This window comes from Camelus ferus, chromosome 12 (assembly GCF_009834535.1).
Source record: "Camelus ferus isolate YT-003-E chromosome 12, BCGSAC_Cfer_1.0, whole genome shotgun sequence".
Lineage (NCBI taxonomy): Eukaryota > Metazoa > Chordata > Mammalia > Artiodactyla > Camelidae > Camelus > Camelus ferus.
In genome coordinates this window covers 43,124,820-43,145,881 of record NC_045707.1, presented here as the reverse complement: position 1 = coordinate 43,145,881, position 21,062 = coordinate 43,124,820, and the positions used below count along the sequence as shown (strand labels likewise).

The 21,062-nt window shown below is 40.2% G+C and overlaps 1 protein-coding gene and 1 long non-coding RNA gene across 9 annotated transcripts in view; one reads left to right on the top strand and one right to left on the bottom strand.

Annotated features, from left to right (window-relative positions):
* ANKS1B (ankyrin repeat and sterile alpha motif domain containing 1B) overlaps positions 1-21,062 on the bottom strand; it is an 860,521-nt gene that overhangs the window by 72,831 nt on the left and 766,628 nt on the right. For all 8 annotated transcript variants that reach the window (XM_032493560.1, XM_032493561.1, XM_032493562.1 and 5 more), the window contains 2 exons: positions 12,249-12,356; positions 10,048-10,227 (listed from right to left, as the gene is read on the bottom strand). In XM_032493560.1, the coding sequence (XP_032349451.1) occupies positions 10,048-10,227; positions 12,249-12,356 (288 nt within the window). The remainder of the gene's footprint in view (positions 1-10,047; positions 10,228-12,248; positions 12,357-21,062) is intronic.
* On the top strand, positions 2,050-10,667 carry LOC116667710. Its single transcript, XR_004324709.1, has 3 exons — positions 2,050-2,222; positions 6,927-6,941; positions 10,657-10,667. It is a non-coding gene; the product is annotated as an uncharacterized LOC116667710 (long non-coding RNA).

Sequence of the window (21,062 nt, the reverse complement as noted above, 5' to 3'; positions counted from 1 at the left end):
CTCATACATGCTAAGCATGTGCTCTACCATTGAGCTACACCCTCCCTGCACCCCTTCCCCACCATGAGCTTTTTAAATTAGCACATTATATAGTTGTGAAGGATCACTGATACACTGAGCATTGACCAAGTTCTAAAAAGGCACTGAGAAACTAGGATTAGTGGATAAACAACTTGATACAACTGTTTGATCCGGAAGGGAATAATACAAGTGTAAAATCCTGCATTAAGGTTAAACACACACACACAGGGCACTGCGGAGGGCTGAGAAAGGGGGCATGGCTCACGGCCTTTGATAAAGGTTGGGAAGTTTTCATAAAGAAAAGCTCAGTAAGAATGAACAATATGTCAATGTTGTTAAGCATGAACATCAACACAGCAGACATGCCCAGAGCTGGGGAGTCTGGATCCTGTGTAGCCCTCATCCCACTTATCAGAATGATACTGGCAAGAAGCTGGATACAGTTAACATAGGGGATGACATCAAACTGTCTTTAGTCTTAAAGAACTGTTCTCAGTGAGAGGGAGCAGATTTATTCTTCGTGTTTTCAGAAGAGAGCATTAACTAACTATGTGGGCGTTTTAAGGAGGCTTATTTCAGTTCAACAGAAGGCAAAAGTTCTATTAATTAGAACTTTTCCAATGATGATGGGGCTGCCTCAAAGAGTGGGGACCGCCTCACAGTGACAAGTTGAGGTAGAAACTGGGGGCTGTTTATTAAGGATGTATTAGAAGGGGTGCTGCATCAAGACACAGGACTAGATACGTTTTCTGGCCTTTTCCCACCCTAAAATTCTCTGTTTTTCTTTAACAAAAGCACAGAAGAATCTTCCAGCCATTAATGTGCATTGAGAATGCAAGTTACCGTCAATATTTGTGATGCCGCATTCAAGCCTCAAAGTAGAGACCAATGCGGGGGGTGGGTGGGGATGGCAGGTCGGGGGTCGCATCATTTCACAATTGTTCACATCAAACCATTGTTTGCTAGCCCTAATTTGTAATGAACGAAAAACTGGATATCAAAAGCAAGGGATTTTTCTTTAAAGACCATGTTTATACATGTTACCTTAGCTGTTCAGTCCTCTACTAACCTTTCAATTATTTACAGAAGATATTAGATATTAGTAACAGAATTTGTCAAAGGACTCAAAACAATTGCAGTGGAGCCTTCTGGGGTTTTAGGAGTTTTAGAACGTGTCATGTCTGCTGGTACCCAGTTTGTAGAGAAAACCTGGTGTGTTCATCAACACAGTGGTTAAGGCACAGCCTGAAAAGCTAGACAGCCTGGGCTCAAATCCTGACTCTGCTTCTTACCATCTCTGTAAGCCTTGGGTGAGTGACATAAATTCTCCGTGCCACGATCTCCTTGTTACAAAGTTGTACTGATCAGTGCTGCTGCTGATGGTGAACTACCTACCAGATCTAAGCTGGGCAGGTGATATGCTACTGTTCCAGGTAGTTTATTTCTCTAAAAGATTTGAGACCACCCCAGTTTGTGTCTAATCTGGAGTCCTGGAAACCTGTGGTTTTGTGGTACCTGAAACCTTGTGTAAAGTAATCTGGTCAACAAGTGTTTATGGACTGCTTATGATAGGGAATTAAAAAATAGGAAGGAAGAGTCAGGCCTTGCCCCTACGTAGCCCATGTATACTTTAATATTTTAGTATACAATACAATGATCTATTTTAACACATATGTTAATTAACAAAGTATTACAAAGTATTTAAGTATGGATGTCATCCATAAATCCTCTCCTAAGAGCTCCAATGCTAACTAGGTTATAACACAGATATGAAATCCTAATACAGTGTTTGCAATCCTAAGAACTATTGTTTCCGTATCAGTGGAGAGGTATTAGTTTAGAGCTTGCCAGCTGGGAAAATATAAAGTTTTGTAAAATGCAGCTAAATATTATGAGCTTTACTTTAAAATGCATTTATTCTCAGTTGCAGTTGAAAAAGCACAGTGTAGAAGAAAACTAGAAGTTATCTCAAAATAATAATAATTTTCCAAATCACCCAAACAGAGAGCTGTATGGCTTATAAAACAATTTGACAACTACTACTTTCCCGGTATCTCACAACAATCATGTGAGGGGGCATTAACCTCACTTTAGGAAGAGAAAACTAAGGCTCTGAGTAGCTAAGAGGCTTGTTCAAGGTTACAGACGTAACAGCTATCAGAGACGGGATTTTTAACACTGATCTCATCACTTCCAATCTGGTATTTTAAAAAAGCTCATCAAATTAAGTATTCAAAATGAAATCAATACACATATGATATAATAATTTCCCATCCAACATTCTCGAAATTTGAAAGTCAATGTAAGTTTATTCGGGTACCCACCATTGCTGTTTCTGCCCAGAAAGCATTCCCACGTCTGGTCCTAACACTCTGTCCACAGGAGGAGGTCCCTTCCGACCACACACAAACTCACACTCTCTCTCTCTCCCCTCCTGTGTGATTAGCTCAGGACAGATAAATGGTCCAAACCTGGCTGATATGAACCAATGAGATCCAATCCTGGGGCTTTTTTGGGAACTCTGGGGAAGCCCTCTTTCTTGTAGGTTCAAGTTTAACAGGAATTGGACTTAAAACTCCCCTCATGTCGAGAAAGCCTGCTTGGGAAAAGAGCCAACTCAGAAGACAGCAGAGCAGAGACTTGAAGAGCCCGAAATCAAGACGTCATACGAGCACCCAGATCCAGGCTGCCTGGGCTTTGTAGTGAAATGACTCAAATATGTGCCCTTTTCTGCTTAAGACATCTTGAGTTGGATTTTCGTTACTTGCACATAGAAGAGTCCCTACTGATATGTTACTTTAGTCATACAGACACAGAATTAACCAAGACAGGACTGCATAATCAGCCCTATTTCCTGTAGACATTAAAAAACCTTCTCTTTATTATTATTTTTTTATACTGGTAAAAGAAAAGGGAGAAGGAGAATAAGAGAATTCTCCTACCCTTGAAAATGGATCAAGGTCAGATTGTAACAGCCAAAACTGACCTGTGGACCCAAGAGCTGGACTGAATATAGTGAGAAACATTTCCAAAATTTAACAAGTGGAAAAAAATAGCCTGGTGTGCCTCTTTGTGAACACACTGCTCAGTGTCAGTCAGCCTAAGGCACTACTGCATATCACAAGGTCAATTCCACTAAAATAGGGTTTTTATATATTGTGAGATTTCTTATTTATTCAGGTGAAAATTGGATCTTTCCTATTCATGTTAAAAAAAAAAAAATCCATGCTCTGGTTTTAATTGGAAGCATCACCTTGGCAAGCACCAGCACATAAGAGGGGAGGAGGAACCATTCCAGCGTCTCCAGCACAGTGACTGGAGGTGTTTGGGTCTGATTGGTACCTGTCAGAACGAACTCCTGGTCATCTAATGTGCTTCACTGATGGACCTGACAGAGAATGAAGGAAGGAACCGGGGCTTGTAAGATGAGTATCAAAACCTAAGAACGATTCCATCTGTGAGATTCTTCCACTTTGTCCCATTATTTTTTTTAAGACTGTGGGACAGAATAGATGGTAACACTTCAATGTTGCCTGAAAGATATTAATCATATTGGAATTTCCAAGCCCAAAGCTGTCATTGGCAGAGCAGCATATATTTTGAAAAGAGGCAATTAACCATCCACATTAATAAATGAGGTATACAACACAACAGGATTAAATTCCAAGTATGAAAGCACCATTTTCCACTTTTTTTTGGCATGATGCTCTGGGAATAGATGGCTGATGGGTCCAGAGTCCTGGCTTGAAACAGGGCACAGACGCCACCAACATCCCAAGTTATCTCTGAAGCTGATGTGTCAGCCTGTCAACTCTTCAAGCTGTCATATCAGGAGCCCCTGATGGAAAAGCTCACTGAATTTACTCCTAACCTTCTTTTCTGGGTTCTGTATCATCTATCTGTGCTTAAGTATTAGGAGCTGCCCTTTAGACCTTCACGGTAAAAAATTTGAAGTCACGGGCACACTGAGCTTTTGTGAGTGGCGGTTAGGTGATGAAAATCTACATTAAACACTAGCCACTAATTTTTGGGCATTTGAAAAATATCTAATGTAACACAGTAATAAGAACACTTGTTCAGTGGGAGAAAAATCACTTTGTAAAATGCTGTTCTTTTCAACATAATTGTGCCATTTTCTGAAGGCAGATTCTGTAAATTCCCATAACCCGAGAGCAGTGGGTAGAATTTCTAGGAACACTGGGCTTTCTCTCCCAGGAAAGTACAAAAGAATAAATTACTATCTTCCTTCTTTCCCAGAGCCTGGCTAAGCGTTTGCTTCATGGCTTTGGGGGATATTCATGCTTCTCTAGTTAACAATTTTGTATCCTTTGTATTTTGAAGTTTTAAACTTCATTTAAGGAAAAAAAAATCCTTTCTTTCTCACTGAATGTTTGATCTTACCATGTTACAATAATTACATGTTATTACTATAAGATATCCTTTGCTACATACTTTCGCACCTGAATTTGCAGAGAACTATTCCTTCTCTCCTCTGCTTTCCTTGGCTTTGTGATCATCACACAGATCTCTTCTCCTTTGTGAGAGATGCTCCTTGGCAGCCTTCATACTTACACAATTAAAACAATGAGGAAAATTCCAGTTCTATTCTCAATATGCATTCAAAGCATGGATAATACTGGAACAAAAGGATGGTCTTTATAGAATGCTACAACGATCTGAGCACTTACCTTTCTAGTGTCTTTGGCTCTAACTGGTCCTATGATGAGTCAGGGACCTTTGAATTAGGGATCGATAGATGGTATATCTGAATGGATAGTCAGATCATCTATGCAGAGTGATTCACAGTTTGGAATATACTTTCACAAAAATTATCTGATACACACAAACCTGAGAGGCAGGCTTTTTCTATGTTTCAAAGACAAGGAAACTGAAGTTCAGAGAAATCACATGACTTGGTACAAGTCACAGAAAGAACGGAACCAAATCAAACTCCTGCTGAAGAAGCTGCTCAGGAAACAGCATCCACTATCCGCAGAGACGCCACAGGCGGGAACTTCTCTGTGTATGCAGTAAACCCCACACTGACATACAAAGCTTTTCACAAACACAGGAGGAGGGCAGAGTTCTACAAGAGGTGCAGGGAGAGTCTCCACTAAGAGGATCAACAAATAAACACTGTAGTTTTGCATTTGAAGGGTTTTATGGTGATAAACACGAGCTGATTCAGTACATTTCCACTAAACTACCAGCAATTTTATCCTCGTCCTGCTCACTGCACGTATGTAAATATAATCTGTTATAGTATATGGGTACTTAGCATCTGCTGGACTGTTATTAAGATATCTTATATTGTTTTAAAATAGAAGTAGCCCACAGGGCATCAGGGGCCATATCAGAACCAGGATATGGTCAGGCAGACAGCTTGAGTCCTGGCTCCGCCAAGTCCCAGCTGTTAGGCAAAGCACGTACCCACCGGGGCGCCTGGAGTACAGAATGGGCTGTTGTGAGGTTTAAGTGAGATCCTGCGGGTGGGACCTCGGGCACGGATTGGGCCATGGCAGGGCTTCTGTGTGGCCCAGTTCCCATTTCTCTTCCTTTAACAGTATCGAAAGAACGAACATTTGTAGAACTAATATAATATGTAAAGAGATTTCAAATAAAGAAGTTAATTGATCTACTCATACTTAGTGAGTAATACTGTTTGGATCAACATCTATTAGACTTTCAATGGAATCAGTCTTCTAGTGATTTGGAAACTATTTATTTATTTTTATAATTTTTTTTTTAAATGGGGGAGAGATAGTTAAGTTTATTTATTTATTTAAAGGAGGTAATGGGAATTGAACCCAGGACATTGTGCATGCTAACTATGCACTCTACCACTGAGCTATATCCTCCCCTTAGGAAACAATTTAAACAGAGCCTTTATCATGCCTAACACATTGCCTCAGACAAGTTCTGATTTGGTTTCTTTCTGGCTGTGCTACACCCAGGCCAAGTCACATAATTTCTCAGTTTCCTTGCCTTTGAAATGTGGATAATGCCTGCTTCTAAATCAGGTAAGGTAATTGCTCCAGGTAATACTGATATTTTTATTTAGATGAGAGCATTTAAAACACAAGGACCTCTAAATTATGGATTTTCTTCATTAGTACTTATCTAAAGTTTGTGTAAAGACACGTATTTCTCTTACTGTTTAGGAGTCTTTTATTTTGTGAAAATAGAAGTAGTATTTCATTGTTTCATAAGTATTTCATTATAAATAAATGGTTATAAGTTTCACATGGGGGAACTTCTTTTTTTCCACGAATTTGGAGAATGTGATCCCTAGACTTTATTAATGCCATTATTCTCCTTTATTATTCATTTTAAGAGCATTTTGATTTCTCCTAAATATCACTCAAGAAAATTTCTAAATATTGCGATTAGGCCCTAAATACTGGAAATATTTTTTTTCCTTCTGTTACTATTTTTCATATTTTCACTATCTCATCTGCACAGAACTTGGACTTAAAAAGCTGATCTGCTACGTGCTACACACACATAAACAGTTGTGTAGGATACCTTGTTTGTGCTAAAATGAGATAACAGATGAGAAAGTACTTTGAAAATTCTAAAGTAAGCTCTATATGCATTGAGGTATTATACACGTGTGAGTACATTATCTATTAGGGGTATGAAATTAGGGGAGCCTTTCAGAACTTCTGAGCTAATGGCTCCAATTTAGAATTACAGGCTAGAAAAGATGTTTTCAGCATGATAGAAAATCCATTGTTTAGATGTTTACAACATTACATTCTGTGGTTTTAAAAAATCCTATTAGTACTGAACTTGACTTTGTCTCACATGTGTATTTAAGACAATTCAATGCCACAATATTGCTTGTATCAGAATAAAAGTAAACAACAGCTGCACTATTTTAAATCCTCTGGATTCAAAGACAGGTATTTTAAACATTGGTTCAAATTGAAAACAAGTAATTACACACCACTCCAGTGTCATCTTTAAAAAAAGACAATTTGACAACCAACAAATTTAATCGGTGGAATGGGCATTATTAAATTTATCTCAGTTTAACTTTGAACATTGGTTTTCCAAGTTAAAGCAGTTCCACACATCTGCTGGGCAAACCTTGACAAAGCAACGCCCCTATGAATTATTGCAGCCACCAAGAATTTAAGGTTCCTGGCCTGTGGCTAGAATTCCAAATCACTCTGGTGGGGGCTCAGCTAAGCTTGAAGCAGGAAAGGAGTTTCTGAGAACATGGATTTGTCCTGGTGATTTTCTCTTAACTGCATTTTCCTTTCTTTTATTAAGTAAGTAAGAAAGCCTGAAGGTGGACTTCTGCCTGTCACTGGGAAACAAACCGGTTAGCCTTGTATTAACCAAACCTCCTCGGGAGAAAGCCCTTGGGAAAGCACCTCAGGGACTGGGCTCCCGGTAGGAAGGAGGTGTAACTAGCTTCTTGCTTACAGGAATTTTTAATTGCTAATTCAAGTCTTGAGGAACAAGACTTGAATTCAACTTTACTGGCTTAGGGCATAACTTTGGGAAAGATGTGGTCTAGAGAGAGTAGGATGGGTTGTTAAAAAAAAAAAAAAGCAAATGTGTTTCAAAAATTATTACAGAAGACGACCAAACACAGAAGAATAAGAAAAAAAAACATCAATTAAGTGGCTGAGTGGTGGAAAAGTCACAAAAATAAAACTGTTCAGCAAGAAAAATACCAGTATTTCATATTTTGACAGGTTAAAGCTTTGAAATGGTGCTATTTTTAAAAAGGTATCCCTTCATTTCTCATGATTTTTGGCATTTCTAGACTAGGAAACAGTCTCAGGACAAATAAAAAACTGCAATTAACACAACCTAAGGAGCTGCAATCCCAGAATCTCTTTTTCTTATTGATCAGATTCCTGCAGTGCCATCTCCTATTTACTCTGCAGCCAAAGTGCCATATAGAGCAGTGGGATTTTAGAAAGCTTCTAATAAGCTCCTGGTTGCTGATGGAGGCCTAGGTCTACATCAGTCACTCGATCATTGCGAGCAGCACATGGGAGGTAAATAAGCACATTCACACACAGCCGCTCCATAGCTCTCATCTCACCCACTGCTCACCTCCCTCCTCTCTCCGTGTCTGGGCCTTTCTCACCTGGCCCGATAAAAAGTTCATTCAGTTTTCTCAAGGGCAAGACAATCCCTGAAAGGGATGCATTCTGATTGGAGTGACATGAAAAAGATCCAGGCTCTTCAAAAGGTAACAGTGCCCCTAGATTGTGATTCTCACAAGGAACGTAAGGGAGCAATCGCTGGATTACCTGAATGTTCACACACAGGCAGAAGACTAATTAATTTCCTCTTTGAAAAAAACTGCACTATATGGAGAAATTTCATAAATTACATGAGCAGCTCAGACAGGCGATTCTGTTCCTGAAGCTGGCAGGGGCAGTAACAGCTGACGCTTGTTTAATGAATGATCCTTTCTACCCAGGAAAGAGAACGGTTCAGGAAAATCCCAGTTTGCATTAATAAATAAGGACCACATGGTTCAAGGTTAAAATAAACCACTTCTCCGAAATGCTGTCATTAGAGAAATTTAACTGCATATATGATCCACAGATACTGATAAATAGCAGGAAATATATGAACATCTCGGGTTGGGGAAGCTTTTAGATTCTTTATTTAAAAGAGCATCAATATTAACTAAATTTATTGTAATAATCATTTTGCAAGATATGCATGCCAAATCATATGTTATACACCTTAAACTTATACAGAGCTGGGTGTCAATTATATGTCAATAAACTGGAAAAAAATGTAATTAAAATTCCCATTACTTCTTGGAAAAAATAAAAATGAAATGCTCAAAAAAAAAAAAAGAACATCAGTGAAAGCAGTAATAAGGATTAAAAGACAATGCTTAACAAGGGAGAGAGAGAGAGAAAATTACTCTTTTCTTGTCTCTCCTACATTTTCCATCGCCCTTCAATAAAAGATTCTCCATAATCCCAACACTGCTGTTCTCTGCACAAAGAGCCCTGAGAACAATTCGATACTGAGTGAGCTGAAAAGAGACGCAGTATCTCAGACCCTCTCTCCAGGGCATTTGTAGGCAGAATAGCCATGGCTTCCAGAACATTCTCTTCAGATTTTTTTCTTTCGTGAGCGGCAGCATAGAATGTTTACTAATGGCTTTTAAAAACAGAATCTCACCAAGCAGTTGAGGAAAATATTTAACAACCAAGGCAAAGCAATTATAGTCAAATTTTCACCTCAAGATTCTCATCTTGGGTGTGGGAGGCAGAGAGGAGCCTCTTAACACATCACTCTGAAGCTAGAATGAGGATGAAAAGAGTGTATTCTGCCAGGAGTTGTCAACAAATCCGTATCTCCGAACCTTGGGGCGACGTTGCAGGGCTGGCTGCCCACCTGAATGTGCTCTGAGGACGGTTACAGCTGACTCAAGTTTCTGAGCGGCAATCTGGGGACAGGTAAGACACGGACATCGATACCAAAAACATGGGAAGGTCTGAAGGGGACAGAGCTCCCTCTTGAGTTATTTGTGTCAGGCAGCAGCCTCATTTTCAGCTACTCAAGGTGACAACATGAGATGGATGCAACTAGTCCCCATAGTACAATTTTCTACAAATGTGTCAACTTGGGAAGAAATTAACAACGATACTCGGAGTTAATACTTCTGACTTTCGCCCTGTCATCCAACCAATTTACATTCTATAATCTAGACTTGCATGGTTTATTTTCATTATGATTTGATTCTTACACAGTGTTATTCCCTTTAGGGCAGAGACTTTCTGGGTACAATGAGATCAGAACTGATTTCTCCAGTAAAGAAATGGATAACAAGGAACTGGGCATACATTTCATTCCCAGAGAGGACTGTTTCAGTCTAGTTCCACTGAGCAGGGAATGAAAGTCATGGCATCTAATGGTAAAATTCCAGTTAGGCTGTACACAGTAGACATCCATTGTAAGTGACTGTTCAAATGGGAAAGCATTACTTGATGTGACTGAAAGACAAAAACATCACAAAGACCTTGAACACCTTACCTGGGCCATCTGCCTCTCCAGTTTTGATCGGGGAATATCATCAAAGTAGTTTTCATTTCTTCTCCTCCTTGCATCGCCCTGCATGATAATGTGAGGAACGTCTAGGGAGCCACCAGTGGTGTAAGTGCTTTGGCTAAGTGATGGAGACAACTGAGGAGGAGTGTGATTACCACTGGGTTCCTGAATGGAAATACATCATGAAATAAATACCATGTTCTTGTGGCCGACCTTTGGTTTCAAAATTGAGAAATACTGACAAGACACACTGCAGGGCTGGGGAGTCATTTTTGAATAAACTATCAAGGAACTGATACCATTTTATGAATGGCATGATCTAGTCAATACTTTCCCTCTAGGCATTTCAGGTCGAAGACTTACAGGATAAAGAATCAGGCTCTGTTTTCTTAAGCCAGCATCATGGATGACCTCAGGAAAGAGGCACACTTATGTCGGGCACCCCCGGCACTATCCCATGTGTTTACAGGGAAAGGAACTGGGTCTTCATGTGGACCTGAGTGGCCTTACCATGGTAGATGCTATACGAGAAAGCTAAAATGGGACCTAGTGGGTCTTATCCTCCATCAAAGAGTGGACTGCCAATCGGGTCAGGAAGAGGACACAGTATGGACAGGGCATGTCACATGCACAGACTGCAGAGCCATGCATGTAATTACAGAGGATGGGTTTCAATGGCGAAGACAACTCAGGGAAACTGGTCCAGAAATAAGATAAAGGGTGGCAGACAGCTGGGCTCTAGGGTTTGCAAGTGAGAGGATGGTTGGATCGTGTGGATTCTCAGGGCTACTTCTCCCCAAGATGTCCTGGACCTCCTTTGATGGATTAAGGTACTGTACTTTTTCTTGGGAATTTGTGTCTTTGATCTGTTAGTTGTTTCCCTAAATCTCTTCCAGGGAACCAGAGGGAGAGGTTTAGAAGAAGAAAGGAAAAAGAGCAGTGTGAGTAGCAGGGAATTACTCCTCTAAAGAGTCATTTTAGGATGGCTACACTGATGGTGCCTATTTCTTTCACCTCTTTTGTGTAGCAAAACAATAATCCCTCTCTGGCCTCATTTTCCCCCCAATTTATTTGAGGCTCCTTTCACTGAGGGAGAAAAATGGGTCCTATTTCTATGTTCACTACTCCCAAAGCCCTCAGCTAGCCTCCAAATATCCCAGTCCTCCCAACTGATCAGTTTTCCTCAAGCTCCCTCCTGGAGCCAATTCCCTTGCATTTCCTGAAATTTTTGTGTATTTTCTTCTCCTTTAAAACCGAATCAGCCACAGAATCTTAACAGCTTCTCTCTTGCCTGACTCTGCTATGCTGACAGTAGTTTCACCGTTTGCTGAAGCTCACTGATAAGGGGCACTGGACCGCACTTCATCCCTGGCAGTGACGGCCACATGCCGCCTTGGGTTCGTTTATTACCACTAGCCTTTCTGACACTTCAGGAAAGGAATCAGAAGCAAGCAAGTGCTGGACTAAATAAAGAGGACAGAGTTGGAACTCTTCAACTGGTCGTGGAGATCCGGCTTACTGGTGAATTTTTGAAAAGTTCTGACAGGCCCTGTGAACATGACTGTTTTGCCTGGAGATCATCTCTCTCTGTCTCGTTCCCTCTGTTCCTTCTCGCCTTCCTTCCCCTTCCACTCTAGGTCTCTCTTCCTTCTCCAGTTTCTCTCTAGTTTTTCCCATCATTCTAAAATATGGCTGAAATAGTTTATTAAATAAAGTTCTAGATTTGCTACTCTTAATTTCTGAAATGGGTAAGGCTGGACAATTTTCCCTTCTTAAAAAACAGAAGACCCTAAGGTTAATTTTAAATTGATCTTTACTTAACTCTGGTCCTTGATCGATTTTTTTTTCCTGTGGGTTTGAGGAGTTTGACAGAAAACTCATTTCCTCTCTCCTGGTGTAGATGGGAATGTTGAGGTGGGGGGGAGTCGCGGGAGCGGGTCTTTAAAAGTGGTGGGTTTTCAGATGTGTTTCTAGATCTCGAAAAAATATATTTAACCAGTCGAGAAAAACAAATCTTGTCTGAGAAAACCCTATCAAAGGCAGGATGGTGTTTGACACAGATAAGGTGAGCTACACGGAAAACAGCCTATACCTCCCGACCCACAGCTTCAGTCATTTTAATGTTACTTCACAAAATAATCTCTCAGGCTAAGTGTGGAGGACAAGACCAGCGTGTGGCCACTTACCCTGAGGGTGATGGACCGGGGGGGCTTCTGCGGTGGATCGTCGTGCAGCCTGTCTCCCAGAGATGCCAAAATACGTTTCCTGTGGCCAATCAAACTGATTTTTAAAACCTGAAATGACATATATTGGGGTTAAATATTTCATTTGAGAAAAGTAATTTTTATATGTCCTAAAAGATGAAGGAGTGGAAAGAGATGTGTGCACAGTTAACCTCTGCACTGTGTGAGATGTGGTGTGAAATCAGTGTGTGCCCCTCCACCCACGGCCCAGAGAGGCAGGACTAGCCTGGAGAGAGTCTGGAGCGGCAGGGCTGCGGGGGGAGGAAGAGAGGCAGGGACAGCGCTTCTTACACTCACGCCGCCCTAGGGGCCAATCCCCTCTGTGCAGCCACGAGACCTCTCAAAAGTGTAAGTCACGTCTCATCTCTCCCACAGCTTCCTATTGCTCTTAGAATAAAATCCGAGTCCTGATCTGGCCTCATGGCCCAAAAGGGCTGGCTGCCCTCTGTCTTTCTCTTGTCCCAGTCTCTCTCCCCTTCCACCTTCTCTATTCCATATCCATTTCTGAGTCTGGGGCCTCTCACCCGGTTTGTCCATCTGCCTGGAATGTTCCCCTGAAGATTTTCAAATGATGCCTTCTCATCCCTCTGGACGTTGCTTAAGCTTTGACCCCTCACAAAGGCCCTTCCCACCTCCTCTGGAAAAGAACAGAGCTCTCAGCCCCCAAAACGCTCTACCTTGTGATCCTGTTTGTATCACTCTCTGAAATTATTTGCAGGCTTAGAGTCTGTGCAGCCCTGTCCCCCAGCTAAGCTTCCTGACAGCAGGACCCTGGAGTATCTTTATCCTTGTTATTTCTCAAATGCCTAAAGCCAGGTTTAAAATAATGGGGGCTCGATGAAACAGAAAGAATGAATGTTACATAGATCGAAGTAATAAAGTAGGATTAGAATCAAGCACTGCCTGCTTGGGAGAGACTCAGAGTCTCCTCAGGATGGGATTTTTGCGATTGACAGTGCCGCAAAGGGCACGATGTAGAAGAGATGACAAAGGAAACCAAGCCTTGCAGGGTGCCTCTGTCCTCAGCCCTTCCCAGAGCTTTACCAATGCTACCCCCTTTCAATCATCCCAACATTGCTAACTGGAAGGTGTTCTTGTTTTACAGAAGAGGAGACTGAGGTTCAGAGTGGTTAAGTAGCCTACCTAAGAGCCAGAATGTGGTGGCTCTGGGATTTGAATCTGGTTTGCCTGATCCTAAAACTTGTTTTACTCCAAGGCAAACTGCAAAGTTTGGGTATATCTCCAAATTTTACTGACTTTTTAAAACAGCAAATTATAAACCCACTCATAAATTGTATGTTTACCTCTTTCCTGCACACGTGTAGTACCAGAATAGAACAACTCTTGTTGGGTAACTAGTTCCAAAAGTATATGACCTGTTGTGAAAATGACTTTTTTAAAACAAAATTCTCTCTTTTCAAGTTTTAAGAGGTTGGGGAGTGCATTTCTTTGGCACTCATTGAATTTTTATTTGCCTATTCTTCAGTTAGCCTATTGGCCTTTCTGCCTAAATGGATTTAGATTTTAAAATTTTAAACTAGCATGATGCTCTATTCCTTTTCTATTCACTCTCAAGGTGTGTCTACATGGACCACAACACCTTGATTTTATAAACCTTCATACTCCTAGGCTGATGAATCCTAATCTTTGCAGGTTGTCTTCATAAAGCAGCTTCTCTTTCTGACAGGTCATTTTGATCGACTCTCTCTGTGCCTTCTCCTCCCCTCTTCCGACGGCTTCAGGTCTGTTGAACAATTACTCACAGTATTCCAGGTATAAGTGAACCATGGCCTTACATTTGAGTGAGATACTATTTCCTGCTTTTAGAGCCCCTTTGAAAATGCCCTTTCTGGGCACTCCTGATTTCTGGCTAGCCTTTTAGCTGCAGTAGGAGTAACTAGGCACAAAAATATACACTGACTGTAAAACCTCTTAATTTTGTTATAGGTGATAGTGCAGAGCCCTTTAATCTTGGAAGAATGTTTTGAATTATTGCTCCCTAAATTCCTTATCTTATAGTTGTCCGTGCAGAAGCCCATCTGCCACCCTTCTGCCCACTCCTGTAACCCTGTGTCGCTTTCTGCATTCGTATTAGCCAGCTTGGCGTTTCACTACCTGGAGTTGCTTGGCAGTTTTTGAAAAACCTGAAAGTTCACCATATACTCCTTTTTTCAGACGATCTAAAAATATGCTAAATAAGTGTGGTCCTAGTTCTGATTACTCGCAGGCAACACTGTTCATACGATCCACAGAAATGCCCTTATATCCTTACTATGTTTCTTTTTTTAAAGTATCAAGATCAAAGGATTCCTCCATTTCAGAAAAATACACATTAACCTTTTCAAGTGTATTTGCAAGTCTAAAAAATACTACATCTTCTTATTCCCTTTTATTCTTCTTCTCAATTACTTTGCCAAAGCTTCTACTAGATAAACGTTCCTCCCATAAAATCCCCACTGCCTTCTCTCATTAGGTAATTGGACCTGGTGGTGACAGTGCTATCTTGGACCTCTGAATCCTGTTAAGAAATGGTTTTATAGTAATAAAGACATTTAAAATTATTCTGACAAATAACTGGCAGTAAATAACAAATAACTATGGGGAAGTTGAGCTGGTGTAACCTCCAGTGCTGCTTTTGGTTCACTCTCTGACAAGTCAGTTTTGGGCAAGTTACCTGACTCCTCCGATCCTAGTTTTCCCACCTATAGAGTGAGGAAGTTAATGCCAACCTCAGATGTTGTTGGGAAGATAAACAGTGAAGCTGTGAGAATAATCAGCACAGTGCCCAGCGCACAGAAGATGCAACCTTCACGGTGTGCCTACTCCAGCTACCGGTCTCTGCGGAGGCATGGAAATTTGACCCAGGAAAGCAGGGACTTGGTCATTTTCATAAAGATAATCATGTCAAACAAAAATGCTGGTGCTTTGCATGAAGAGATGTGGTTAACCTTGGAAGGGCCCTCAGTGAAGTGACATGTACTGGGAGGAATGGGTCTGGTTTCTTAGCTATTAATTTAATACCAGACCTAATCTAAAGGAATGTGTCCTGTTCTCCCACGCTCACCATCTGCTATCCATAGGAGGTGAGCTGAGACACTCCTCCAAACTGGAGCTCCATTCCTGCCTCCTCCACAAAACTACCCCAAAGAGGAAGACAGGTAGACAGAGGCAGACGGCATGAACAAATAAACATAGCAATCATTCACGTCAAGAGCGCTTGGGTGTCTCTCCTTGTTTACTCGAAATGATCCCATATTACAGAAGATCCTGATGATTACCGTTTGCCATCTTCTAGCTGTGCCAGAAGCTGAGCCAAGTGCATTACCTGTAAATATCTCATTTAATTCTTACAATAACAGTATCAGTCCCATTTGAGAGAGGCAAATAGAGACTTAGAAATACTGAGTAACTTGTGGAAGGTCACAGTGCTACCGGGTATCCTGGCTGGGATCCGCACCTGATGTTTAACCTCCTCTTTACCACTCACCATCCCCTTCTTGCTATTAACCTCTGCACCGTTTGGCCTTAGCTACACTACTGGTTACACATTAGGATGCTTATTTTTATTTTGAGTTATAACATTCAAAACATTTGTATTGGATCTTGAGCATCTGAAAACATTAAAATAATACAGCTTCAGTTTTGGACAAGGTTAAAGCTTCAGGCCCAAAGAGCCCAGACTGGTACATTACAGAATTCCTTGCATGATGTATATTTACACAAAGGACAGGAAGTCCTCATCAACCTGATTCCATCCAAGTTGGCTAATGTCTGAGTGGTAGGGAGGGTGACGTTAAGCTTCACAACTCTGATGCTGACAATAAGAATCCAACTGACAAGATAGTAACAGAGAAAGTATTCCAAAGGAAGGCAGTCATTATGGAAGAGCCAAGTCCAAAGGCAGCTGGGTTTGCCTTGAGTGAGAATAGCTTATCATCTGATTATCGTTGTAAGCAGACAGATAAGTAGTGAAATCCTACCACCCCAGGCACCAAAACTCATGACTAGTCACTTTGTAAACCTTCAGTTTTCTAAAAGCCAGAGCAATGGTTACTGCAGCAGAGAAGAATTCTGTATGGTTTTCATCACTGCTTGGGTGTAAAGTTAACTGCATGTAAAAGGAAGGTATCCCATTGGAGTAAAAGGTAAAGTAATGGTAAAATCCTGGGCATTTAGTTATTCCAAGACACTGAGACAATTCTTCTCAACTCAAAAAATAATACCAAGTTTCTGCCACAAATTATTTGGCGGAGTCAAAGGGGAAACTCAGAGAAACCAACCATAAATAGCTACTCAGCCAAACCATTAACTAAGAGAAAAACTATTATACATACGAGGATAAGAATGTGGTTACAACTCCTGAGTTCCAATAGGTAAAAAATTAAAGTTACTGCATATTTTCTTAATGTTTTTTATTACAACCATGATGAGAAATGTAGGTCAAAGGGAAAGAATGTTGTTGAAACAACACAGGCTGCTGCCTATCGATAATCTTCTCCAGTCTCAGTTAAAGAGGACCCCTTCACACAGCCTGGCAATGGGAGAAAAACTGTGCTGAGTGACAATGTTGTAAGATTATGTCACTGTCACTTACGTTTCTGGGTTTAGCTGTGGGAATTCTGCCCGACAATATCACGACATGACCCTCACACTCAAGAGCTTACAACAGAATACGTGTCACACCAGCTGGAAGTCAGGGTATTCAGACTTCCTTTTTTCTCCTTTTGAAATTTAATGTGATATAAATTAAACATTTTTTCCCTTTATCTGCTTTTTAAAAATTAAACAACGTCTTGATTATCATAACAATACTGTCTGCCCGTCGTAAAGACCAGGAAATACAGAAAAACAAGTTAAGACAAGAAGTCATCCTAGGCTATTAGCATTTAGGCATATTTCCTTTCATTGTGTCCCCATGATTATGTTTTGTGGTGGCCATAATGTAAGTACAATTTTCACCTTCATTTTTTTCACTCAGTATTACAGCTACAGAACGTTCCTATACATCTGACTCTCGGTAGACATCTAAAGTACCTCCGTATTACCAAATTATTGCTTTAGAGAAGTTTGTCATAATTCATTAACCATCCTCTTATTGTTGGAAGTTTAGTTTATGCTTCTTTTCTGGATAGCAAACATTCTACGTGCTTTAAAAAAACTGCTATCTTCCTACAATTTCCATTTCCGTTGCCTCGTTTGCATAGACACAGTATGAAAGACACCAAGGAAAACTGCAAGGCTGCACGAGAGTCACGAAGAAGAGTCATGCAGCCACAGTCTGTCTCCACATTCTACATGAAATCTCAATCCATTTATTGCCGGCTGGACCAAGTCCTCCGGGGAAAAATCACAAACCCACATAATGTTTCTCAGCGTCACATTTTGCATTTGTTATATTTTGGAGTTCAGATTTAGCTGACAGATGTGAAATAACACATGTAGCTGGAATCCTCCAGAGATTACACGTGCAGCAGTGCTGAGCACATGGGTGGTTCTGGTTATCACTGTGGGACTGCATCCTTTAATTCTGGGGTTATATTTAGAAAGGGATTTTTATTTAAATGGTATTTGGGATGAAATACCTCCATCCTGCTTGCGGAACCCTCCTTCTGTTAAACAGGGTAGATTATTTCCCCCTTTCCTTTTCTAGGTACTTGCCAACTAAGGAGAGCAGCTCCCATGCAAGTCTAGAGAACTCATCTGGCTTCAGCAGGGCCTCTTCTAACAAAACTGCCAGTGTTCTGAATGCCCATAATGAAAGTTGAGATGGAAGTTTATCAGCTTTGTTCTCCTTGGCAGAACTAAAATTGCAATTAATAGTGAAAGATTTTCCCCCTCCCTGGTAACGATTTCTAAACACTTTCCACCTGAGAGCATCAAGGCAAAAGTGCCTGTGTGTCATTCAAATTCAACTCCCACAATTCCAGAAGTCCTCGTCTGAACTTGCATTCGATTTTTGACTGTGATATTTTTCTCTCTCATTTCTTGGGCTGTAATAATCCATGTCTGGAATGGTATGGTGGATAGCATGACGTCTGAAGCAGACAGGCATGACATTTTGTTCTTTTCCTGACTCTTCCTCTAGCTGAGTGGTCCTTAACATCTTTGAGTTGCAGTATTAAAGGGACAATAATAATAATATTATAAATTAACAATAATAATAACAAACACTGGATGTCTTTCATATATAATCACCATGTTAAGCAATTTGTGAGCAACAAAGAAGAAAAAAATGTTCATTCCTCTAGAGCTCTCAATCCAAGTAGGCGGAAAAATATTTTAAAAAACATGGATGTGTATATATACCTGTATATTACCTATGTATACTATACTATACTACCTACCTACCTACCTATCATCCATTCATTTATCTATCTAAATATATATGTCTATACAGCCTTCTAAGACCCAAAGGGATATCTGTGGATTGAATGGGAATGGTTAAGAAGCTGCTCTGGAAGTTATAAAGCACTGAATTAGGGCATTATTTCTCTTTTAAGTATAACAGAAACTTAAAACTTTCTTACCCTATCCTTGAATAACCCTATCAGCAAAATTTTGAATATTAACTTTGCTATTTAAATGTGCTATTCTGGATACCACTGGGTAGATTTTAGATCAAGAACCATGTCTTTCACTTTTCCAGCGCCCTCACCTGTTGATCTAAAATGTCTTTAACTCCAGCCAGACTCCAGCCAAATCTCCTCTGTGTCTCCAACTGTGTCATGCACATCTCTGCAGCACAAACGTACAACACCTCTGCATACTCTAGAATGTCCCTGTCTTCCTTATCATTAGAATATTGCAAAGATGAAATTAAGATCTACCTACAGCCTTCTTTGCTCATCTCTCTCTTTGAACTTCTCTAGAATTTGTGGTTGCCCTGTGCTGTTGAACCTTGATACACAGGGGCTTGTACTGCTAGTTCTCTTGTGTGTGTACCTTACCTGTTCAACCAGACTATAAGCTCTAGAAGGTCAGATACAGTGTTCCTGCGTCCCAGGGTCCCTCCTGGCATCTAGCACACAAGCCACCTTAAAGAGGTATCCTTAAAATCCCCAATCTGATCCCTTTTGCAACGGACAACAAATGAAGTAGGGGAGATATCTCTGAAAGATGAAGAGGAGAATGAAGGAAGAGCTAGATCCTATTTCTTTTCCTTTCTACTCTCAATAGTTTTCTATTCCTTCTGAGTTTTAGCACCTAATTCTTTTATACAGTTTTGCCAAAGGTGATGTAAAACTTCTTTACCTCCCACCATCTGTAACTCCTCCCTGTCCCTCTAACACTTCATCTAAAAACCCAAAACCTATGATTAGATTTTCCAAATTTTCTTTTCCTTCAGCTATTACTTTTCAGAGCAACTGATACTAAATAATCAGTAAATAACAGTTTGTATGACAGATGTCATCAAAATACAACTCTGTTGGAAAATAAAGACTATACAAATAAATGGAAAGATATCCCATGTTCATGGGTTAGAGGAATGAATATTGTTAAAATGTCCATACAACCCAAAGCAATCTACAGACTTAATGCAACCCCTATCAAAATACCCATGACGTTTTCCACAGAACTAGAACAAATAATCCTAACATTTGTGTAGAACCACAAAAGACCCCAAATAGCAAAAGAAATCTTGAGAAAAAAGAACAAAGCTGGAAGTATCACACTTCCTGACTTCAGACTATACTATAAAGCTACAGTAATCGAAACAGTTTGGTACTGGCACACACACACACACACAAAGGCACACAGATCAATGGAACAGAACAGAAAGCCCAGAAGTAAACCTATGCACATATAGTCAACTAATTTACTACAAAAGATGCAAGAATATACAATAAGGAAAAGACAGTCTCTTTAATAAGTGGTATTGGGAAAACTAGACAGCTACATGTAGAAGAATGAAATTAGAACATTTCACACCATATACAGAAATAAACTCCAAATAGATCTATTTTATAAAAAGATCTAAATGTAAGACCTGAAACCATAAAACTCCTAGAAGAAGTCTAGTACTTGACACAGGTCTTAGCAATATTTTTTTGGATCTATCTTCTTAAGCAAGGGAAGTAGAAGCAAAAATAAACAAATAGGACTTAATCAAACTTAAAAGCTTTCACACAGCAAAGGAAACCATCAACAAAATGAAATGGTAATCTACTGAATGGGAGAAGATATTTGCAAATTATATGTGTGATAAGGGAATAATATCTAAAATATATAAAGAACTCATACAACTCAATATTAAAAAAAAAACAACCCACAGCCTGATTAAAAAAGTGGGCTAATGACCTGAATAGGCATTTTCCCAAAGAAGACACACAGTTGGTCAACAGGCACATGAAAAGATATCACAGGGAAATGCAAATCAAAACCACAATGTGGTATCACTTCACACCTGTCAAAATGGCTACAGTAAAAAAGACAAGAAATAACAATTGTTGGTGAGAATGTGGAGAGAAGGGAACCCTTGCACACTGTTGCTGGGAATGTAGATTGGTACAGCCACTATGGAAAACAGTATGGAGGTTCCTCAAAAAATTAAACATATAACTACCATATGACCCAAAAATTCTACTCCTGGGTGTATATCTGAAGAAAATGAAAACACTAATTCAAAAAGATATATGCACCCCAATGTTTGCAGCAGCATTATTTACAATAGCCATGATATGGAAGCAACTTAAGTGTGTATCAACAGATAGATGGACAAAGAGAAGATGCTGTACATATATACAATGGAATATTACT